This window comes from Lissotriton vulgaris, chromosome 4_1 (assembly GCF_964263255.1).
Source record: "Lissotriton vulgaris chromosome 4_1, aLisVul1.2, whole genome shotgun sequence".
NCBI classification, from domain to species: Eukaryota; Metazoa; Chordata; class Amphibia; order Caudata; family Salamandridae; genus Lissotriton; species Lissotriton vulgaris.
This window is the reverse complement of record NC_141691.1, coordinates 1,398,540,700-1,398,565,825: the sequence shown is the minus strand read 5'-3', so window position 1 is coordinate 1,398,565,825 and position 25,126 is coordinate 1,398,540,700. Positions and strand designations below refer to the sequence as shown.

Below are 25,126 nucleotides of genomic sequence, written 5' to 3'. Positions count from 1 at the left end.
CTCCCCCCCCCCCCCGACCCCAACTCCCCCAACTGTCCCCCCTCCAACCCCCTCCTCCCCCCTAGCTCCCAAACCCCCCTCCCTCCCCCCTGAACTCCCACTAACACAACTTCCAAAGTCTCGGGCCTAGCGGGACATAGTCCAGGTCCGTAGATCAACACAGAAAGGGAGGGCATGGTGGCGGCCAACTCTCCGGCCCCCCGACCCCTCACCCCCGATGAGGAAAGCTAATGAGGGCAATCTCCTGTGGCTGAGGCATCAATGTTTGGTGGTAGTGTTATCTGCCACTTCTTGCACTGCCGCTTCTCGCTCCTGGGCGGCCAGGAGAGGATCCGGCCTCCGAAAGGATCTGGGGGATCGACGTCTCCGCACTGTCTGCCAGCCGCCCCTGGACCCTTGGCTGGCCCCATCTGTGGAGCTGGGATGGGGGGTTTCACCCGTGGTGTCCTCCTCCGGTGGGTCGATGTCCAGCACAGCCAAGTGTCCCGAAGGGAACGAAGCTGATGCAGAGAACCCTTCCACTTAAAGATGAGGCGGAACGGGTGCCCCCAGGTGTAGGGCACGCCTTTGTCTCTCAGGAAATCAGTCGCCACTTTGAAGGAGCGTCTCTTCTTCAGGGTGATGGCGGAGAGGTCTTGAAAGAGGGCCACGTGGACCCCTCGGAAGGTGACCGGTTGATTCTCTCCTTCAGAAGGTAGTCCGGTAGAAAGGCCAGAATGTCCGGGGGGAGGGGGGGGGGGGGATTTGGGGACGGCGCCCGGCGTTACGGGCCGACCCAGTGAGCGCGATCAATCCGGATGTCAAAACCGCCTGGTTCCCCAAGGATCTCCCGGAATAAGTCCTGCAGATATGTCGTGACGCTGTTCCCCTCCGATTTCGATGGAACCCCCCGGACCCTGATGTTGTTCCGTCGGGAACGATTCTCAAGGTCCTCCGAGTGGGCCTGGCGTTCCACCTGCTGATCCTTCAGGCGTATGATTTCCTGTCGTAGCCGTTCCACCTCCATGCTGCGGGATTGGTCTGCCTCTTCCATTGCCGCCACCCGTTCTCCCAGGCCATCCACGTCTCTGCGCAGCTCCTTCTGCTCCCCTGCTAGCTCCTGTTTCAGGGTCTGGAAGTCCTCTCTCAGGGTGTTGAAGAGGGAGGCCAGGAAGGCCTTCGTGATGGGAGCCGCGTCGTCGTCCGTGGACGGGGCGGTAGTCGGTGTCTTTGGGGGCGATTGCGCCGGGGCTTTCTCCGTTTTGGCGACATTCTTGTGGAGTAAGTCCGAGATCGTGTGGTTGCCCTTGCGCCCCGTGGATGTCATGGTGGCGAACAGGCAAGGGGGACGGAAGCGAGGGGTCTCCGCTCCTTGGGCGCCAAAAGCTGCAGGCTGTGCAGGTGTAGCTGCGTCGGACTCTTCGGGGGGGGGGGCACGCTCGGCCCGGACGATCAGAGACCTCTGTGCAGGGGTGGGGTGGGAATCTTGTGGTTGCCAACCCCGATGTCACAGCACTGTCCGCCGGGTGCCCTCTGATCCCAGGGACCGCGTCCGCAGCTCGGATCTCGTTGTGCTGGGCTGGCCGTTGCGGGCCTTGGGGAGAGTTTGTCTTGCGCACGTGTTCAGTGAGGTTGGCCCTCCCGGTCAGGCCTCCCCACAGCCCCCGGCCAGCTATCGTGTGTGTCCCTCTCCCTGGACTCGGGGCTCCGGTACACAGGGCTTGCGTGGGTCACCCGGCGGGAGCGCTGCGCCCAAGACCGCCGCCAGAAAGCCAATGGGCGCTATCAACTGGTCAATAGTGTCGCCCCCACTCAGGTACAGTCTCTGGGGCTAACAGCGGCAGCCCCCCAGTGCCAGGCGCTGTTGTCGGCCTCGGGCCCGGACCTCCCAGCGTTCCACCTTCGTCTTTCCACACCCCCCTCCACACCTTACCGACTGAGCTGCTTGTCGCTGTAGGGGGGGTCGCTGCCACCGACTCCGCTGCTAGGCCGCCACTCCCGGCGGCCGCACCTCCGCTTGTGCTCCGGGCCCGGACTAGGCCCAGAGCCGGGGGCTCAGGTAGTTCGGAAGGCCGCTGTGCACTCCGGCCCTCAGGCGAGGCGCTGCTGGGCTGCTCTGCAGACGCCCGGCCCGTCCTCTGCTCCGCCCCCGAACCGGGGGTCACTGCCGAACGTCCGCTCTCCTTCGCCGCGGTCTCCCGCCAGAGTGCTCTCTGCTACGCCGGAGCTCAAGAGGCCCCGCAGGCACCGGCCGCCTCTCTCTGCGCTCCCCAGCCTCATGTCTCCAGAGGCCGGCTCCCGGTGCCACCGCGCTCCACCAGCGGTACCTTCAAATCGGCACCGGGTGGTCAGGTTCACTCTGGGGTGCCGAGCTTGTAGGGATAAGGGGAGAGAACACGCTAAAAAGCCGAGGTTTAGGGCTTAGGGCCGGGGAGCCTCCGAGAAAGCGTCCTCTCAGGCCGCCATCGTAGCCACGCCCCCTTGAAATATTTTAAATCTTTCACGTAACCCTATTAATCTACAACACAAGAGGCTGTACCCCCTCTTAACTGCTGCTGGTGCAAACAGCCCTGACACGCTGTGTCAAGTGGTGAGAGGGCATTTCTTTCTTTTTCAGTAAGGTTTCCTGTTAAATGCTACGTCTACATGTAATATACATAAATACATGGTTTAGGTAGCACTTCTGCTGTAACTTACCAAATGTAATCGGCATCTCATTTGGTAATTTACACGTTTTTGAGAACTGTGATTTATGGAGGGCTCCCTACAAACTCGCAACGGTAAGGGACACACAGCCATATTCATCGACATGAATTGCGCTCGCAAATGGCCAGATTCTGAGAATCTGGCCGTTTGCGAGTGCGATTTTTGCATTTGGGATTCATCATCCCAAATGCAAAAATCGCTATTACCGAAATCGCATATTTGCGAGGAATTGGATTTAAGGAATCTCTAATAGAGATTCCTTAAATCCAATTCATCAACCAATTGGAAATTGCGAATTCGCAATATTTGGTCGCAATTTACCACCAAGTCTGACTTGGTGGTAAATTGCGAAAACAGAGTAAAAAGCACTTTAGTGCATTTTTTTCTTTTGCATGTTACACACACACATGTCCTCTGGACATGTGTGTGCGCAACACCTGTTCAAATGTGCATTTGAGGGGTGCTACAGGGTGTCCTTTGGACACCCCTGGCACCCTTCAAATCGCAATCTTATTTGTGATTAGCAAATTGCTAATCGCAAATAAGGAATACTCCCCATTCATTCCTATGGGCCTTTTGGCCCATAGGAATGAATGGGGAGTTTTTCCTTATTTGCGATTAGCAATTTGCTAATCGCAAATAAGGAATCAGTAGGAATCGCAATAAATTTTGCTAATCCTACATGAATCCCGTTTTGCGAGTCCTTAATAGCGAATTGCTATAATTCGCTATTAGGGCCTCGCAAAACGGGAGATTGATGAATCAGGCTGACAGTATAATAAACCCCAAGTAACTGCAGAGCAGTCTCGCCTGTGCCAATACTAGCGAAGAAAAACATGGCACAGGATAAAGTCTAGAGAGACGGTTCAATCTGACGCACGTTTCGAGATCTGGCCACTCTCCTTGTGAGCCGAGGTGTAGCACGCCTGAGGCAGTTTGAAGAGGAACGCCCCCATACTGACCTCACCATAAACAGCTTTACATCAGACAACTGATTTCAATGTGACCTCTGGAGGCCTTTTAGACTTCTAAACATGCTAAAAAGTGTGCAGGAGGAGGGGCCTGGAGTGACATGTCCCGGTCCGATGTACACAAAGTTGCTATTAAAGAGGCCCTTGGAAGACTTTCCATACCTGTCCCTACAATTGTTAAATGGCTAAACCGATACTCCAAAAATACAGTACCCCCGCCTTAGGTTTCTCAGCATCCCGCAGAGTAGGGCATGACCCACGGAAATCCTTTACACCCCTCCCCTAGATCCGCCCTGCAGGGATCATACACTCACTTTGTAATATACTCACCAGTGCCTCCCCCCGACTCAAGTGGCCTCCACTATACTGATCGCTCCTCTACCCCAGGGATCCCAAACACCACTGTTCCTCCTCCAGGTTCTGTTATGTGACTCAATGTCACGAGAATACCTCTTTTCCAGCGTGAGCTTTCTCTTAAAAACACACTGTCTTCATGACTGCAATTCCCAGAATCCACTAATGGAGTCAATGAATGCTTAGGACTGGAGACAAGTTATTCATGAGTATAGCGTCATATTGAATCCTATATGCTTTGCAGCCCTATGCATGGAGATCTAGCGTTTTATGCACCACTGGCCGCAGGGATTTAGCCCCCACGGCACACAGTGCTCAACTGTACCATCTTTCTCACCAGGCTCCTTAAATGTACTGCACCTTCAGTGGCCCAGACTCCACAGAAACCCCATGCTTCTATGATTTCACACTCTTCTGCCTCATCATGTAGCTATCACAACATTAATGGTCTCCCTCCGCACAGGGACCCCACACTTCCATATTCTTGAGAACCAACATTTCGCTGCCCCATTGTGCCCCAGGTCCTGCATTTTTGTGCAGGGCCACACTCCCCTGATTCTAAATCGATTTATAGATTTATAAAGCATGCCTGACATTTCTTTTAATATTAATGATGAGGCAGCTTACATCGAATTGGCAATAGATGGCATCAGATCATGTATAATAATCAACAATACCTGTTCTATTTCCGTCGAGCACCTTTTTTTTCAATACTTTGACTCTGATTCCTGTGCCACCTGGCATAAATAAAGGAAAGAGGGCCCTATATCTAGTTTTTTTTTTACCCGGTCCCACAATATCTTTTGACAAGCCTGTGATCCCACGGCTTTCCAGCATCCAAGTGATTCCACACTTCACTCCCTCTGCAGCCAAGGGTTCCCTTCACCGCTCTCAGTTCCTTTGCCTCTAACTCCTCTTTCATGCTATGGCTTCTATAAATTGTGTATTTTCTGTTCCAAACTGCTAGTCCACTTGGGAAGTCTCAAATGTCATACATAGGACCAAAGTGAATATTTGTGAATGGACCCCTTTTTGATCTGCTTCATAATCTTAACCACACCCCATGCTAAATACCTACAACAGACAGTGCATTGTTTTATGGTCACTTATACAGGTGCCAAAACGGCACACCATCTGTAGCCTGTAAAGAGGTCCACCCAGCTGGGCACAGCCTCCACTGATGCATGAACATGGTTTCAGCCAGCTCTGCTCACAGCCTCCTCTGAGGCCTGGAGTGGTCCCTGCTAGATGTGTTAACAGCCTCCTCTAAGGTTCTTTACAGGCCTTGCCAGCTGTACATAGTGTCCTATGAGGGCTGCAAATGGATCCTGCCAGCTGTGTACACAGGCTGTTCAGTGGGCATAGTGGGTCCTGCCAGCCAGCTGTGCGGTCTACTCTGAGGCATTTAAATGGATCCTGCCAGCAAGCTGTGCAGTCTACTCTGAGGCATGTAAATGGATCCTGCCAGCTGTGTACACCAGCTGTTCAGAGGTCATAGTGGATCCTGCCAGCTAGCTGTGTAAAGTCTCGTCTGAAGCATGTAAATTAATCCCGCTAGCTGTAGTCAGCCTCTTCTGAGACCAGTAAATGGATGCTGACAGCTGTGTGCACAGCCTCCTCTGAGTTCCTAATGGGCCCTACCAGCTGCATACGCAGCTTCCTTTCAGGCCTTTACATGAATGCTGCCAGGTTTGTGCACAGCCTCCTCTAAGGGAGTAAATGGGTCCTGCCAGGTGTTTAAGCAGCCTCATTTGAGGCCTGTAAATGTATTCTGCCAGATGTGTGCACAGCCTCCTCTAAGACTGCAAATGGATCCTGCCAGCTGTGTACACAGGCTGTTCAGTGGTCATAGTGGGTCCCAGCCAGCTGTGCAGTCTATTCTGAGGCATTTAAATGGATCCTGCCAGCCAGCTGTGCAGTCTACTCTGAGGCATGTAAATGGATCCTGCCAGCTGTGTACACCAGCTGTTCAGAGGTCATAGTGGATCCTGCCAGCTAGCTGTGTAAAGTCTCGTCTGAAGCATGTAAATTAATCCCGCTAGCTGTAATCAGCCTCTTCTGAGACCAGTAAATGGATGCTAACAGCTGTGTGCACAGCCTCCTCTGAGTTCCTAATGGGCCCTACCAGCTGCATACGCAGCTTCCTTTCAGGCCTTTACATGAATGCTGCCAGATGTGTGCACAGCCTCCTCTAAGGGAGTAAATGGGTCCTGCCAGGTGTTTAAGCAGCCTCATTTGAGGCCTGTAAATGTATTCTGCCAGATGTGTGCACAGCCTCCTCTAAGACTGTAAATGGATCCTGCCAGCTGTTTATACAGCTTGCTTTGAGGCTTGTAAGTGGATGCAGTTGGATGTGTGCACGGCCTCCTCTGAGACTGTAAATGGAGCCTGCCAGTTGTTTGCTCAGCCTGCTTTGAGGCCTGTAAATGGATGCAGTCAGTTGTGTGCACAGTCTTCTCTGGGGCTGTAAAAGGAGCATGCCAGTTATTTACTCAGTGTTTTTTTAGACCTGTAAATAGATGCTGTGAAATATCTACACAGCCTCTGACTGAGCAGGAAGACTTGCATAGGCGTATTAGTTAGCTTGGGCTAATTTCCAGCATTCCCTTGGGTCTTGTGTTGTGGAGGAGCCCTAGTCTGCCCGACCCCTGACACAAGCTTTGGGCCAGGAGAGGGCAAGCACCCAGGGTATGGTGGGGGAGTCCCAGCTTTGCAGAGCACTCTGGGATATGTTTAGAGTGGGCCGTGACACTTGTACTCTGAGGATGACCTCTGTGCTCAGCGTCTAGTTGGACACTCTCCCAGCATGTGTCTGGCCTTTAGGACAGCCCCCTTCTGCAACTCCAGTACAGAGATCCACTCAGAATTGCTTATGTGCCCAATCATTTCTGATCTGCAGCTGGCACTTCTAGCCCAGTACTGGTACCTCGCTCACTGATGCACCTCTACCCAAAAGTGCTGTTGCATAGAGTAGAGTGGTGTAGAGTTTGGGCCATCAGCGCAGTAGTTGTAGCGCACAGCTGCAGCATGGGTGCACCAGTTGCCTCATATCAGTACTGCGGCCAGGCAGCCTGCCTCATAAGTTAAATGATGCACTTTTGAGCCTCTCATTAGTGAAGCTGGGCTGGCCCTCTCTCCTGTTTACCAGCCCAGCATCATCGTCTTTGTTGTAGCACATTCTGATGACCAAGTTATAGATAGAGCTATACAACTATAGGGGCAGCAATTACACGTTATGGTACATTATTTATGTTTATATAATGCATTCTATGGAAAATATGGGCCAACAGCCCAAATGCCATGTCTGTGCTTAGTTAGATGAAAGCAAAGTGTTCTATTTAATGTGTTGTGTTGGAAGTTAGTGTGTGTTCCTTGCTGTTGAAAAGTTCTCTTCGGGGCCACATTGCAGCAAGCTGTATAGTATATCTGCGCTATGTGGGGTATATGCAAGGTCTGTCCAGAGCATTCTGTTCGATGCTTGCGTGTGTTTTAAACTACATACAATGCTCATGGGAGCTGTGTGCCATCCATCTAAATATATGGTGTTTCTGAGCTAAGTGCTATATAACCAGTGACCGCTATTACATGTCGCTATTACATGTCGGTGTGTGATGTACATTATTGAAAAGCGTTGTTGAGTGCTACAGTGCACGACAACGGTCACCTGTACACTCTATCTGAGGTGCACAGTCAACATACCTTTGTAAACTGGTTACCGAGGCTTCATTTTTATCTGGTTCTAGTACTCCCGGGGCCCCCACTCTGCCAATTCCTTGCATTTGAAATTTACATTTACTGCTTTAGTGTGAGAATGTATTTCATGAAAAGGAATATGAAGTAGGGTTGCCAAAAGAAACATGCCAGCCATGTGTTTAACACCTTGGCTGCGGAGCATATTCCCCTCCTGTGCTGAAAGTGCTTGAATTCCATTGTTCATGACAAGGTCAGCTCGTCATGAGCACACGAGCACCGTGCCTCATGACGAGCTGAGCTCGTCATGAGCATGGAAAGGGTTATTATAAATAAAAAAGTATGTATTCATTTGTAATGTGACTCTTCTGACTTTGTTTCCTTTAACCCGTTAAGCGCGCCGCAAATTCCGCCCCAGTGCGTATGTTCCATTGCGCGGGCGGGATCGGAACGTTCAGTGGACGTGCGCAGCACAAGCGAGGTAGTGCACGTGACGTCCGCTGAACGTTCGCAGCGCTTAACAGGTTAATTATTAGTAATGGATCTCATCATTCAGACAGCCCTAGAACACAATGAAAGTAAATTCTATTTATATTTGCGGTTCAAAATATGCACAGATAAGTGCTGAAAATACGGCTTTAGGTGACTGCTTATTTTTGTCGGTGGGGCAAAGTGGTGGGTGGTGGGCCGGGCCGCTGGGGGGGCCCCCCTCATTGTGCTTTGCAGGCGGGCCCCCTCAAGGTTTGTTACACTACTGATACAAGCCTGTCCCTTGATACTGTAATGGGACATGTTCTATAGCTCCTTTTTGCAGAAGAGACTGAACCTCTTATTTGAGGAGGTGCATATGTTTGGAGACAGTTTGTGTGATCGTGGAGGAATGTTTAGAGGGTTGGTGGTAAGCTCCAGGCAATAACCAGACTGGATAAGTTGCAATACCCATTTGTCTGAAGTGATGGTATTCCAGACTAGGAGAAATTGAGCGAGACGTCCCCCAACAGGAGTGGAATGATCAGGGGGAAGAGGAGACAAGTCACTGTTTATTTGCGGCAGAGGAAGTAAGGGGTGTGTTACTTTTACCTTTTCCCTTGCCGTTGTTTCCTCGAAATCCTCCCCAAAAGTAACCTCTTAAAGAGGGTGATATATTGTTACCTCTAAATGACGTGGAGGAAGTGTCTGTTTGCATGGTCTTTGAGCCTCCCCTGTAAATTAGATGGTGTTTCTAAAGCTCCCATGGATTTGACAACATCTGTATCTTTCTTCATTTTTTCTAATGAAGCGTCTACCTCAGCTCCAAATAGGTGTTCTTTGTCCAAGGGTAAGTTTAGGATAGAGGCTTGAACCTCAGGTTTAAACCCTGAAACCCTGAGCCAGGCATGCCTTCTAAGCAGAACGCTGGTGTGAATAGAGGGCGCAGCAGTATCAGCTGCATCTAAAGCACACCTGATGGAAGTGTTGGAAATGAGTTTCCCTTCTTGGATTAAATCATGTGCCTTAGCTTTGTGCTCATATGGCAAGAATTCGAGCAATTGTTCCAATTCATCTTAATGAGCTCTTTCATATCTATCTAACAGAGACTGGGTGGTAGCTATACTCCAAGTATAGGCTGCCTGGGCCGCACCTTTTTTGCCCAAGGCATCTATAAACTTTGATTCCTTATCAGGAGGGGGGGAATCTCCTGTTGTTTGTGAATTTTCCCACTTAGGAGCATTTGAAACTACTAAGGAGTCTAATAGAAGGTGACCTCTGATGTAAATTGGGTCTGTAGGTGCGGCTTTATACTTTTTGTGTACCCTTGGAGTGATGATTCATGCGCGCACAGGGCCTTTAAATATGTTATCTGTATGTTTAAGCATACCCTTAAGCATAGGCATTTAATGTGTTGTTTTTTTAGAAGAACTTAAGGTTTCAAATAAAAAGTCTTCTACAAGAGCCTCTTTGTAGAGCTGCACTCCATGGTATTGAGCAGCTCTTTTGACTAGCGCTATAAACCCTATGTTATTGTCTGGTGGAGAAGGTTTTGAAGGGTATAAATCTGGGTCGTTGTCAGTATTAGGATCTGTGTTCTAATTGATCCATGGGTCTGGATTATTGTCCTCTGGTGCATCCCCACCTCCACCCCTGTCCCCATCATCCTGGTGATCCGGTGATTGTGGTGAATTTGTGGGTGTAATAAGTAAATTTGGATATATTGGTGAAGAAGGTGAAAGGTGAGGTGGAGAAGTATTAGTACTCATATTCTTTCTTTTCAGATGAATATGGTAAGAGTCCTTGAGTTCTGGCTTGCATTTTCTTGTAGCTTTGTGTTAAGATGCCCAGTCTTAGGGTTAGTTACAAGTTATTTTTGATTTGGGTCTTTGTTGGAAGGCAGGGCATCCAACTGAGGCTCTTTGGATGGAAGAGGAGCTATCTTGTCTTTTGATGCCATAATTTTTGGTGCCCATGATTTCTGAGCCGAGGATTTCGGATCTGAAGATGTTTGTTTTGATTTCGGTGCCAAGGATTTTGGTTCGGTGCCTGAAAGTAGTTGACTTGGTCCAGAGCCGGAAAGGTTTTGACATATGTTTCGGTGCCGGGCCCAAGGGCGGGCGTTTGAAACTTTTTCTTGGTGCCTGCAGGACCTTGGCCCAAAGGGAGAGGAGGGGCGAGTCTTTTTCATGGACGACATTTGGGGCAGGGGAGTATTTTTACTCACAGTCTGCTGACCCTGCATGATGTCCTCTTCGATGTTGGAGTCTTCCTCGGACATAGGGATGTGTAATTCTTCCTCCTCGGCTCCCTGTGCTTCGAAGATTTCGTGATCGGAGTCTTCTTCAAAAAAGACCTGGAGCGGGCCGCTGCGTTTTTGATACATTTCATGACGCTGAGTCCGAAGGTCACGGAGCGTCTTTTTGGGATCGAAACGATCGGCAGGCTTTGCAGTTCTCTTCATTGTGTTCTGGTGACAAATACAAGTTGCACACTTCGTGCAAGTTGGAGCAAGGGTACTTAGCGAGACACCCAGGACAGAATTGGAATGAACTTCGTTACATCTATTGTGAGCTGGCCTGGCGGTAAGGCCCAACTTCCTTCCATGAAGTTTTCGGAATCGATGCAATATGGAGATGGGAAAACACAATCGAGAAACAATACCATCGAGGGTAGTGGATTGCGCACCGAGGGGAACGAAAGGACGGTGCCGAACCGGAGCGCAGCAATACACGTCCGAACCCGATGGCGGAAAAAAACAATCTAACAATGGAGTTGATGCCAATGCACACTATCACCGAAAGGAGGAGTCACTATGCCTCGTGACTGGAAAAGACTTCTTCAAACAAAACAACTTGAAAACATCTGGAACCAACACTAGATTACAGAAGTATGCAAAGCATGTGATCTACAGCTCACATGCCTCGAACAAACTGATAACGAATGGAAAGACAAACGCAGTAGCAAAGCAAAGTACTGGCTAAGCAGCCCTAACAATGATGTGCACTTCTTTTAGACAGATGTGCACATGTGAACAAGAAAACTGCCAACACTCACAGTGCAAGAGAGCGAATGGCAGAAATGGGCTGACCCATTTCTCCAAGCTGTAGTTTTTTATGTGTGAAAGCAAAACGTGAATGATGATAGAACAAACCAGTGGAAGAAGAGGGCTGGTTTGATACATGTTTAATACATGTTTAATACATGTATTTTTTTATTTATGATTATTTTGGTAACATGAGGTAGCGTAACAACTAAAGGAAGGGCAGGCCTAATAATATAAAACAAGCATGTATATACCCAGGCCAACTGGAATATCATGATTACGTGGCTACTGCGTGTTCTGCATAATAAACGATTTGCCATGTTTGGTACATAAAATCCACTACCTTTGCTCACAATCTCACCAACACCTCACAACAGGACCTTACCTGCACTGCCCGCTGATTTTGTCGCAGTCTGCGTTTGAAAAGTGTGCGACCCCTGTCCTTGAACAGTTGCATCCTTCGCACCCAACGAGTGGGTGGTAACTGAAGGACTGCACGCCGCACACCTCACACTCGGGCTTTATAGTCTGAGGGGGGCAGATGCATTTCCCGGTGACTTCATCACAAAGGCGCTGGCCGCAATTGCACGCTGCATTAAAAACACAAAACTCTTTTCACTATACAGTTTTGATTATCGCAGAGGACAAAAAGTAAAAATACATTATTAGAAATGCCAGAGGACACAAATTAAGGGTTATAAATGTTAGGGGTGTGCAGAGGTTTTTTGTTTTTTCTGCAAATTGCTGTGAACATCTTTGCAGAGGTTATGTTTTTTTCTTCTTCGGGAAAATCCAGGTGAAAATCGTGACTAGAGAATATATTTCACAGGTAACAATTTGCGCCCTGTTCACAAAGGCATTTGTGGCCATAAACCTAAGTTAACGGTCAAAATACCTCATGCATACCTAGCAAGACTTTGCAAAGGGATTCCTGGCAGGTGTAAATGGATTTACTACTGTGGATTTGTTCACACCAGAAGTAAATCCCATGCAAGGGATGGGAGGTGACATTACAAGCCTTGGTTAACCTGTATGTTTGTGAGCATTCACATCATGAAACCCAGTCGCTTCTCATCCTGGAAATGGTCAGAAAGGTACTGGATGGGAAATGGAACAGATCCCCAGATTTACTGTGGGTTTAGGGAAATCACTTATATGCTATTTAGAATTATGCACACCGGTCGCAGGAACCAGGGCAGCTTTCAAATGATATTTGCAACAGAACACCTGGGAATGTTTGGAAAATTCGCCGTTAGTGTTCTTCTCCATGGAGATGCCATGGTGTGGCCTAGACAAGCTAAGGAAAAGGTGAACTTGTGGTGGAAAAAGTCCACACCTATTTTCATAATTGAAAATTACCTTACTGGGATGATAAGCAGGGAGAAAAAATGCATCATGAACAAAGGTACAGGAAAACCTCTACTGGAAAGCTTTGTTCCTAAAAAAAGTAAAATAAAATAATAAAAAGGCTTTGCCCTCCCCAAATCAATTAGCTCATATAAGCAGAAAGGAAGATTCTTATGTTTCATTTTGACAAGTGGGCCTGATGATTGAAAGACTTTCTATTAAGAATTTAGTGCTCTCTAGGAAGCGTAGTCTGAGCTTACACCTAAATAAATTAGACACGTGTTATGTTAAAAAGATTTGTGAGAGGCAAGTCCTTGACAGGAATCGCAGCTCAGTGCACAGAATTATGTGGTAAATCTAGCAATTCAAAATAAGCAAAGTGACACAGAGTTATGTGGTAAATTTAGCAAGACTAAAGAAGACAATTCAAAATATTTTTATATAACTATGATGTATAAAGGCATGTAAAAAGACAACTTACGCTTGCAGTGAGGGAAGCCGTAGTAACTTGTGGCACACCGTGTACAACGCCGACCAATGACATGGTGTCTACAGCTGCACTGCCCACCATCCGGATTGCATGTAGGACTGGTGGCGCCTGCTGGATGGCAGTCACAGGGCAGCGCGCCATTGTTTTGGAATGCAACCAGTGATCTTATAGCCTCTTTGCAGAATGTGGAAGTTGTTGCGGGGCTAGGATAACAAGAAACAGACAAAAACATAATATGACTTACCCAGACTTATATTCAACTGTGTGCTAGTAGGTTCACAGCTTAAATTACCTTAAAACACTTCTATAAAACAAGGAAGCTTGCAAACTGATCTGTGTGCCGCTGGATTTGTGTCACAACTTTGACCCTCTTTGCAGTGACTGGCGACTAAAAGACATGAATATGAGCAATAGCCCCTCAGCCCACATAACTAAACAGTCATATATCCTTCCGCAAATTCTGAAGACACCTCCGCTCTGCTGAACTCCAACTTAGAAGTGGGCGAGCCAAGAAGTTAACTGGGAGAGCTGAACCAGAGCCGAGCCGAGGGTCCAGCTCGGCTTTTAGAGCCCGTGCACAAGCTGAGCCCTGAAAATGTTTGCTGCATAAATTACACAGCAAACATAACTTGAAATTGGATAAAGTCTCTTCAAAAGTCAAAAAAGTGGAGAACTTTAATGGGCAAGCTTTGACATTAATATGTCAGATTATAGCACTGCACTGAGAAATACATATTACACGTTTTCAAACATAAACCATAAGTGATCTAAGAGGCAAGACAGTTGTCATGTTAACCATGTCTTTGGCCGAAATTACTATAGAGCAACATTACAGTCTGTTAAAGCAAACACAATAGGTTTTTATTCTGGCATCACATATTCACCAGGTGCTGCTGTGGGAGTCCCATCACTGCACACAGTGCAGCCTGACTATTGTGTAATCACTGTTTTTCTCCTAGGTTTACTCTTGGCTCCTGTAACTGACGTAATTTTTGTAATCTGTAACTCGCTGATCCTCATGTAAAGCGCTCTGATACCGCCGGTTCTAGCCAAATACATATTTGAAAGTGCTTTCATATGGAATAATGAATAAAAATGAATGTTGCTCAAATGAAGCATTTGCCTATTATCACACAGTTTAAGCAGGGAAGCCGTGATTTAGCTTGCTTTTCTTTTCACATTGAAAAATAAACCAACTCACTTGTACACTCGCTAATTTACAAATGTGACACTGTGGATTCAGTCGCGTTCTACCACTCACGCAGTAGTGCAGAGTCACTGTATCGTAAAAACACATACATATTCGCTACTGCTAAGCAAATGTATCCAAGTCGGAAGCCTGATCACGTGTGCACCATGCTCTCCTACGTAATAGGTGAATGTTTGCCATCAACTAAACTTTATTCTGATATTGGATCGAGACATCTTTCCATTATATAGCAAGCATGGCCGGTAGGCCTTATTGGCGTTTGGAGAAATAAAATGAGTGCATCTTTTAATTGTCTCTTGTCATTCGACAGACTTCCCCCCAGACTCTCAGAGCCACCGGCACCCAAAACCGGCCCCCACCCGTGCGGCACACCGGGGTATTGCCTGGTGCCCGCTGTGGCCAGTCCGGCCCTCTCTGGAATTCTGCAAGAAACTAAAGACCTGGCTCTTCTATTAATGCCCCACACGCCAGCAGCGATGTTAGTCACACATCTGCTCAGCGCCAGGATACTATCCCTAGTAATAGTGCGCTCTACAAAGTTTTATAACATCCTATTCCTTGTTCTCGTACTTACTCATGCAACAGTAGAGTGGTATTTAAAGATCGACTCCCTTTTGTGCACTCTCTTGAGTGCCTCTCAGTGTGCATTACGTTGGCCTGTGCAAACAATTCACAATGCTGGGCTCTCACTCATTCTTTAATCACATTTGTGTGGGCTTGTTGAACTGTATTTTAATAAGCGGCTGGCGCAATTGACTATTAGTCTGTGCCCGTCTTGTCGACTATATGCTATTTTCTAATTTTCCAAGTCGCTGCCTTCCAAGGAGATCCTGGCCTGCCTGGCAAGCTACATTTGCTTTTTTTTCAGGTTCACGTTCTTATGATACAGAGTGTGCTTTCTGTCAGCCAGCAGTTTACATTAAAGGAAAGGCTTGTGGAGGGTGGCCAGTGTCCTCTAAATGAGCAAGTGAAGATATTAGCAGTGTTGGGGACCACAGAACGAGTGGAGGTAGACAGAAGGGGAATGCTTCGCATTAAAAAAAGGCTCTAAGTGTGTTTTTTTAATGTAATATGAAACAAGTGGATTTTAAGACAGTTCTGCTGAACTGGGCTTGATTTGGTGATGGGGCAGGAGGATGAGTATTATTGTATCCTTGATTAGGTGGCCAGGATCTTTGCCTGTATAAATATTTCAATGGCTTCTACTTTTCTTTTTTATTAAGGGAGTACAAAAAGGCTGAAATATGTATCCATTTCCACTCCTAAAAAGCAGGCAATATTGATATTTAGTGCCTTTAAAAAAAAATGATTTACATGTTTAAGGTCAGTACATATCAGTCCTTTGTGTTGATATGTATTCCTCTTGGATTTTTCTCTCTTTTGTCTCAGTAGTTTTAGAAGGACTTATATGGAGAAGCACAGCCAGAAACAAAGACATCTGTCTCCTTCTCCATCAAGAAGAGGAAGGTGATCTGATGTCTGGAAACCATTTCCGGTCAAAAAGGACTCTGACCAGACTTTTAACATAACTGATAACAAATTCAATTGATAGAGCAATCTATGCACCCTTTCAAAATAAACAAGAGGACCAGGGCAGGGTGGTGTCTTCACAAATTTCTTGATGCTCTCGCTCTTCAGTCTCTTCTTACTGGTCCTCCTCTAATTATGATCATCACTCAGGAGGTGGGGAATCAGAAATTCCGAGAGAGAAGTATGTACAGAAAGAGGAGATGAAACATTTAATTTCTTATGCATCAGCTAATCTTCAGCTCCTGTTAGGTGACAAACGAACTTCAACCAGGGAGGATTGTTTCAGATAGTTTAATAAGCTAATGTAGCCCAGGTTTCCAGTCAATACGGCAGGAAGGGGTCTCATAAAAAGGGAATGGAAGAATCCTGAAAGGTCTTCTGTTCTTAGGTTTATGGGAAGATTGTATTCCTTGGCAAATAGGGATTTGGAGAGACCCCCGAAGTTGGGAGTGGACCCAGAATTAGAAAACCTTACTGGTAGGTCCAGTAAGCTGCTATCTGATAATATTGTTATCTTAGACCGGTTGAAAAAACGCAAAGAACACCTTTAAGATAGCCTATTCAGGATTGAATTTGTCTTTGAAGACAGGAATTTATTCTGTTTATACATCTCAGTCCCTGGTTAAAGATTTCAATCTTTTTCATCATGGGGCAAGTCACGCCATGATTCACCAAGATTAGTTCTTCTCTCTGCTTGATTACAGCGTCATCATAAATCCAACAATCCCTAGTGCCCACAACACCGCCACCGGAGTTTTTGAACAAAGTAGCGATGGTATGGACTTAAGGGTTCGGACCAACTAACAAACTAAAACAAAAAATGTAAATAAAGAAAAAGAAGTTGTATGTTTCCCTTTTGGGAAAATGACAGGTAGGTTACAGTAATTTTCCAACTCACAGGTCACCTCTCTACTTCGTGTTTCTTCCTGCTTCTAAATTGCAGTTTCAATATTTACCAGAGGAGACTGCATTTAGGTGCTTTTGGTTGTTAAATCTGGAATGTTCTAAATCCTTCTCTTGGAAACTTGCCAACCATGGAACCCTGATTAATTACCTTATTTCCTCCTTTAAGCATGGATATCTGTTACTGCCCTCTTCCTGAACAACACGCCCTAACTTGGGAATGAAGATCCCTTGAGATACTCACTTCTGATTATACTCCTTTTGTGTCTGTCTATCTGTTTAGAAACTTTCCACATATTTTAACGGCTCTAGACCGGGGTCATCCTATTCTGTAGTTTGTGTAATGTCACACACCATAATGTTGGTTTTATGTGTCACATCACACATAATAAGAGTACCTCAATAACATGCCTTCTAGTTCCACAAATATCTTTGTCACGCATGAATCAATTAATGTCGAGAGAATATCATTACTACCATGAGGGTTTTTCAACTAGCAATATATGTGTACAGAACATTCAGAAGTATTTGTTATACACACATACACTCTAGGTTAATCAAATACATGTTTCTCAAAAGTTCAGTTAACTTCTCTCTAAGTTTTACCTTCTAACTTTCAGTAGTAGACACCAGTCTTGGTACTCAACCATGCACCAGAGCAGTTCATTGGTCATTTTTTACTCAGAATTTCCTGTACTTGGCTTTGTGACGCCCGGGATAGTTACAGGCTCCTAATGGGTCAGGTATGTTGCTGTCAGCTCCTGCAGGGGACACTTTTTACCTTCTAACTTTCAGTAGTAGACACCAGTCTTGGTATTCAACCATGCACCAGAGTAGTTCATTGGTCATTTTTTCCTCGGAATTTTCTGTACTGGGCTTTGTGACGCCCGGGTTAGTTACAGGCCCCTAATGGGTCAGGTATGTTGCTGTCAGCTCCTGCAGGGGGACACTTCTGTTTGCCTCCAAAACTGACTCTTGTCTTGCCTCCAACAGCGCAAAGCTTTGAGCATCCAATAGGTGCGTTTTATGTAATGTTTCATCCAAAATGGGAGCAAGACTTTCCAAGTCACATGCGAACCACAAGTCTTGCGAAATTTCAGCAGTTTAATGGCGGGCTCAGTAAGTTCTTGATTATTGCCATCATTGTGGCAATTGACTCCATTCCGGGGTCCAACGGTGTTAGATTTCATAGGTGCTGATCAAGAAATATAATGCTACAGTTCTGGTCAAACATGAATAGTCTTATCAAACAAACAGGACTATTTCTCCTCACCGTCAAGCATGCAAGATGTTTTGCTGAAATACTGTGTATTAACTACAAGTATTTCATCAATCTTACCATCCACAAGAGATGCCCAAAAAATCGCAGACAAGGCGCTTTTATAGTCAATTGTTTCCTCATCATTGTTAGTACCACCTGGACATGCTTGACAAGCCATTCAGAAGGGATAATATATTTCTCAGTTGCTGTCAGCCATGGAAAGTCAACCAACATGTATGTCCGGTAATAGTTTTGACAATTTGAAGGCTTCAGCTATATGGCAGCTAGCATGGTGGCAGCAAGAAGACAGTTATATTTGAGAGAGTGGACGGTAGATATGGCTCAGAAAGCATGTTGGTTGTAGATGCCATGCTGTTTGTAGAAGAAGGTGAGGCTGTAATTCATGATTCTTTTAAGAATAGGAAACATGTGCTACCATGTAAATATCAGTTGAAAACCTTCCGCAGGAACAGGAGAGGAATTGAAAATACAGGCCTTCATCTAATAAGACTGTAGTTCAGCCCAAACAAAAGGGGAATGGGTCCAAATCTAAGCAGTCATTTAGAAATTACCAACGATCCTGACTAAGCCAAGCCTCGGCTACTCCAGAGAAGGTTAGATGCCGTTTGAGGTTGTTTCATGAGTAAACCAGGTGTTGTCAATTGGGTATTCTCTAAAGTTTCACATACCAGTTTCAGACGAATGTCTCTTTCTTACTCTTGTTCTAAAGAATTATGAAAAGAGGGTTGCATCATAGAACAATTATTTTTGGACAAGACAGCAATAATCCCAGTCCCTGAAGATAAGCAGGGTTTAGAATGGTATTTTCTAGTTTCCCGGTAAAAAAGAATATCGTCTGGCAATGGATTTGATGGAGCTAACTAAACCTCTACTTCTCCATGATTCTCTTCAAAATAAGCAAGTGATCCCTTTGATTTCAGAAGGATATTATCTAGCATGAATGGACATTAATGATTTTTATCTACATGTGCTGGTAAGAGGTTTGCAGTGGAGAATTCTCAGTGGCAGTTTCGAACTTTGCCATTCGGTCTGAAAGTGCTATACAGAGTGTTGATGAAAGTTTTAGCAATGTCGATTCTGCATAAGAAGGGTATTCACATTCACCTAGATCTCAACTATCTATTGATAGCCTCTCACTCTTGCACATAACGGATACAACATGTTCCAACAGTGGTACAGTTTCTGCAGGAATTTGTATTTCTTCTAAATCTCAAGAAATTAAATATTCAGCCCTCATAGAGCTTTGTGTTCATTTGGAGCCTGATTCTGGTTCGGCCTTGGCTTTGGTTTGTCTCCTGTGAGAAAGGAAAGCGACACTGATGCAGAGGCTAAACAAGTTGCTATAGGCTTGAGCCTCAGCAAGACAACTACTGCAGATTTGGGGTGACATGGTAGGTAAACTTTTAATTGTCACCACTAAAAAAAGAGAAAGGGCTGTGTTAGATTTGGGGGTGTCTAGTTGGCATAAGTAGGTACTTGTGACAAATAGGGACCCTTGTGTCTAGTCAGGGTAAGGGGGTACACTCCTAAAATAACCCCTGCTCTCCCCCTTGGTAGCTTGGCACGAGCAGACAGGCTTATCTCAGAGGCAGTGTGTAAAGCATTTGTGAACACATACAGTAACTCAGTGACAACGCTACAGATGGACACCACACAAGTTGTATATTAAATATAAGTATTTTTTATATAGATTTAACACAAGACCACAAACGACAAAAATCCACATTAGTATACTTAAAATGGTAGGATTAGCTTAGTTCTCTTTTGATCTTAAAATATGACACTTTGAGTCAATGTACCTTAAGATGCGTAACGCAATACAAAGAAAGTGTTGCAGGGAAGGTGATGCATCGGTTCCTTACTGGGCTTCCGTGGCGATGCGTCGAGCAACACCGTGATTTGATGAAGTTTTGGTGCAAAGAAATAAAGATGTCGGCGCTCCACAGCACTCTGAAGGCTTTGGCTTTCTCTAACCCAGCTGTCTTAAGACAGCTGGGTTAGAGAGGTTTAAAGTATGCGTGTGGCTGGCCGTCAAAAGACATGCACACTTAAACTGAAAGAGCCATTCTCTCTCTGCTGTCAACAGTCAGAAGCAGCCCCGTCCCCATCATGATGCTCTGTTCAGGACGGGGTGAAGAAAAATAAAATGGTAATGAATTAACTTCTTTAACATTTTATTTTTCTCTCTGAGTGCATTTCAGTGGAGCGAAGCTCCTCCGCTCAAACGGAGGAGCCGCTCTTGTGTGCAGGGAAAGAACATTGATAAAAACTGGAAATTCAGTATTGATATCTTATCTCTAGGCAGTTTGGAACATATTCTAATTCCCTAAACCTTCTGGTAAAAATAATCTTGAGATGGGGAAAATGAAAAGAAGTTACTTACCGGTAACTACGGTTATCCAGTATTAGTATCTTTCATAGCTTCACACGCATGAATCATTCCCCGTCATCGAGATGGGAGTACCATGATAAAATATCCAAGCAGTGCCTTAAATCCTTCATAGGCTATAATGGCCCAAAGCCATCTAAACAGTAGCCTATCTATGTCTTTTTAAAAAAAAGACTAAATGTTGGCATCCAGCCAAGCAGCTGTCAGCACCCTCTAGAACACCCCCAGCAGAGGCCAGTTCTCCTCAGATTTTCTAAGCACAAGTGGGAAGTAAGGATCCCAAATTCAAAGAGAACTGACTCCACGGGGAGGAGGGTGGGTTGCATGAGAATCTATGAAAGATACAAATACTGGATAATCATAGTTACAGGTAAGTAACTTATTTTCTTATCCAGTATTGGGGTACCTTTCATAGACTCATATGCCTTAATCAGAATAGCAAGCAGTACCTTGAAACTGTTAGCGGACGGTGGGAGACATATAACCTCAAACTCCCAGTGTTATAGACATATACCAGAAACATTTCTAGTAAGCATTTAAAATTCAGCATAAAATGTGTGCACTAAATGTTCCAGCAAAATAACATGTTAAAACCACCACTGTTGAGATAGAACTTTCAAGATACACGAGTATTCACATACCTTAAAAAAGGTATGTATACATTTATCTATGCATTTCCAGATTAACGCAATACCTTTATTAGAAGATAGAAAGACCTCCTCCTAAGTCAAACAAAGAGGCTGACCTTAATTGAAGAGATACCGCAGCACCGCCTGACCAACTGCTGCGTCCTCTCAGTAATGCTTCGTAAACGTGTGGACATTCTTCCATGTCACAGCACAGCATATCTTGTCTAATGTCACTCCAGCAAACAAAGCTGTTGATGCAGATACTGTTCTTGTGGAGTGTGCTTTAGTCCTTGCTGTCAGAGGCTTGCTAACATTTTCGTGACAGAACTGAATCGCGGATGAGACCCATCTGGCGATCATCCCTTTTGTTACAGCTGTTCCTTGTTTTCCTTGTCCGTAAGCAACCAGGATCTGATCTGTTTTCCTTATTTCCTTCCTCTTGTGTAGGTAGAATTTCAAGCACCTCTTGATATCCAACGTATGCAATGCCCGTTCTGCTGGGCTAGATGGATTTGGAAAGAAAGATTGCAATATCACCAGCTCATTGGTATGAAATTATACTGGTACCTTCGGAATAAACGTCGCTTTCATAGTTTTCAGTAAAATGTAGAAAACGTTCCTTGACTGCAAAGACTCGTATTTCACTCACCCTCCTTGCAGAAGTAAGAGCTTGTAAGAGAGATACCTTCCATGTGAGAAACTTAATCTCTGCATTGTGAATTGGTTCAAATGGCTGTCTCATAAACTGCGCCAGGACCACATTAAGCTTCCATTCTGGTGCAGGCGCATGCACCGGGGGAAATGTGTGGAAAAGACCTCTCATGAACTGCTTTATAAGACTAGCTGCACAGGAAGAAGGAGCTTGAGGAGATTTCCTATTAAGGAAAATTGCAGCCAAGTGAACCTTCACTGAAGAGAAAGTGAGACCTGATTTAGCCAGAGAGAGGAGGTACGGCAAATTATGTTCAACAGGGACTTGCAGTGGGTGAACGTAATTTCTTTCGCACCAGAAACAGAATCTTCTCCATTTCAAATGATATATTTTGTTAGTGCTTTCAGCACAGGATTTAGCAATGATTTCTCTACACTCTTGCAGTATATTTAGGTCTCTAAATTCTAGGAATTCAGGAGCCATGCATGTAAATGAAGAGAGTGTGGGTCCGGATGATTCACTTGGCCTTTGTTTCTCGATAACATCGTTAAGGATGGCTGCAGGCAAATGGGCCTCGCCTCTGACAGCAGGATCAGTTCCGGGAACCAGTATTGCCTGGGCCACCGCAGCGCTATCAGAATCAGACGACAGCCTTCCGATTTCATTGCGTTTAGCACCCTGGGAATTAATGGGATGTGGGGAAAAGCGTAGGCATATATTCTTGACCATCACATTAAAAGGGCATTCCCCCTTGACCCTGGTAGAGGGAATGTGCTGGCATAATATTGGCATTTGGTGTCCTCCTCTGTTGTGAAGAGGTCCAACGCTGATTTACCCCATTTTCGAAATACCTTGTCCAGCTGGGATTGGTCAAGCTCCCACTCATTGCAACTGGACTGAGACCTGCTTAACTTGTCTGCTAGGGTATTGTGCAGACCCCTGACATGCTCGGCCTTTAACGAGATCCCATGGTGCGCTGTCCATTCCCTTAATTCTTGCGCTTCTTGAGATAGCGTAATGGATCTTGTTCCCCCTTGCTTGTTGACATAGTACATGCTGGTTGTATTGTCCGTACGAACCAACACTGAGGAGCCAGCTATTCTTGGCAGGAAAGCTTGGAGAGATAGGAATATGGCCTTGAGCTCTAAGCTGTTGATGAGCTGCTTTCTCTGTGCCAAAGACCATTTGCCCTGAATTTGCAAGTCCTGTAGATGCCCACCCCCCCAGGCCTCCATGGAGGTGTCAGTTGTTAGAATTAAATCTGGGGTGCTCTGTAGGAAAGTCAGGCCTTGAACGAGATTTGTTGCCTGAAACCACCACTGTAGGGTTTCCACCATCCGTGCTGTGTTTCGAATTACATCTTCGAAGGATCCCAAAGCTTGTTGCCACTGTTTCTGTAGTTCCTCCTGAAGAGGCCTCATCTTCAGTCTGGCTAGAGGTACTAGGTTTATTGCTGAAGAGCACATCCCCAGGAATGATTAGTACATTCACAGAGAAAATGAGCCTGTTTTTGATATGGTCTTTGCAAGCCTTTGCTGATACAAGGCGGTTTGCATTGAACAGTGTCTAAGGATGCTCCCAGGAAAGATACCAATACCGATTTTTCCCTGTTTAGGGTAAGTCTCAATGTATCGAACAAGCGGAGGCAAGCTTTTGTTGTTCGATAGGCTTCCTGCACTGTTGCTGCTTTGAGCAGCCAATCGTCTAGGTATAGAAATACTTGAAAACCTTGTATCAGTGTCGCCGCTACTGGTGCCAGGCACTTGGTGAAGATCCGTGGTGCTGATTTGAGGCCAAACGGGAGCACTTTGAATTGATAGTGGGTACCAGCCACAGAGAATCTTAGGCATTTCTGGTGCTTCGGGTGGAATGGGATATGGAAATATGCGTCTTCCATGTCGAGCAAAGTCATTAAATTTCCTTTGTTTAAGCAACCTAGGATATCAAAGAGTGTTACCATCCTGGACGTCTGCTTCTTGAGAAACTTGTTGAGATTCCTTAGGTCCAGTATCGATCTCCATTCTCCTGACTTCTTTCTTATTAGAAAAAAACAAGAATAAAAACCTTTTCCTTTCTAAGCGAATGGTACTACTTCTATTGCCTCCTTGAGAAGCATGGCCAAGACTTCCTTTCATAATATGTGAAGACCACGGGGAGGAGGGCCCCTGGGCGGAGAGGTTGGTAGCCGTCGAATAAATTCTAGAGTGTGACCGTTGGTGACTAGGTCCAACACCCAGCGATCTCATGTTATTACGTGCCACTGTTGTACATCCAGAAATGTTTGCACCCAACGGCAGGGAGGGAACATCGGTTGGTACCCTGACATGCTCATTGCTTTCTGCCTGAGTCACTGCCTTGTTGGGGTGCTCGCTTGAGGCCTCCCTGGTGAGAGAAACCAGCCGTTGATGATTGACAATAAGATGGAGGGTTATAAGATTGCCGATATTGAGATTGGTATGGCTGATATTGTTGAGCCCTCTGGTATCCTCCTTTGTAAGCGGTGAATCCTCGCCCTCTAGCACCTCTGAATGGTACTCTTCTGTACTGCAGAGCTCCCAAAGATCTTGCGCTGTCCGTATAATTTTTGATTGCAAATAGAGCTTCATCAGTGTGTTTTTCAAAGAGTGAGTAACAGTCAAAACCTTTGCTTGTACCTCAGGTGGTTGCCTTTAGCCATCCTTGACGTTGACGTACAGACGCTCCTGCTAACTGTCTAAAACCGGTATTTGCCACGTCAAGTGCACAGTCAATTGTCTCTGAAGCTGCACGCTCACAGTCCAGCAGGATCTTGCGTGCATCTTGTCTGTTTTCCTCCGGGATTGTATTGTATTTATATTTCTATAGCGCAGAACTCACCCTGGGGCATTATGGCGCTGGCTAGAGATTGGACTAACTGCTGTTGGGAGATTATTTAAACCAGAATTTTAAAACTGAAATGTTTTCAGGTGTTTATTGAAAGTGCCATAATGCGGGATGGAATGGAGAGCCAAAGGTAGCCCGTTCCAATACCTGGGAGCCAGATAGGAAAAGGATCTCCCTCCAGTCCGAGTCCTACGGATTCGGGGAACTTGTAACAAGTTCAGAGAAGTCGATCTAAGTGTCCTACTGGAACTATATTTAACCAGTTTATGTTGTAGATATCGAGGACCTTTGTCATTGAGGTCATTATGGGTTAGGCAACAGACCTTAAAGAAGGATTTCTTTTTAACGCTAAGCCAGTGCAGCTCTCGGAGCAGCGGAACTGATGGCACGCCAGCCGGGCGATTTAAAATCATTCTAGCGGCTGTATTCTGGACAATTTGCAGATTCGCCAGAAAAGTCTCCCCTGCTTCTGCCGGCAGGGCGTTTCCGTAGTCCAGCCGGCTAGTTTTCATAGCTTGAACTAGCGTCTTGCGATGGGAGATTGGTATCAATGGAAGTATTTTCCGAAGAAGGCGGAGACCATAAAAGCAAGTGCTGGTCGTTGTCGCAATGTGATCT

General features: G+C 45.9%; 1 protein-coding gene across 1 annotated transcript in view; it reads right to left on the bottom strand.

Annotated features, from left to right (window-relative positions):
- The window catches only part of LAMA3 (laminin subunit alpha 3), a 1,118,674-nt gene that overhangs the window by 330,915 nt on the left and 762,633 nt on the right, over positions 1-25,126 (bottom strand). Inside the window, exons 35-36 of the mRNA XM_086917979.1 lie at positions 13,043-13,254; positions 11,600-11,804 (exon numbers count right to left, since the gene is read on the bottom strand). Of these exons, the coding sequence (XP_086774105.1) occupies positions 11,600-11,804; positions 13,043-13,254 (417 nt within the window). The remainder of the gene's footprint in view (positions 1-11,599; positions 11,805-13,042; positions 13,255-25,126) is intronic.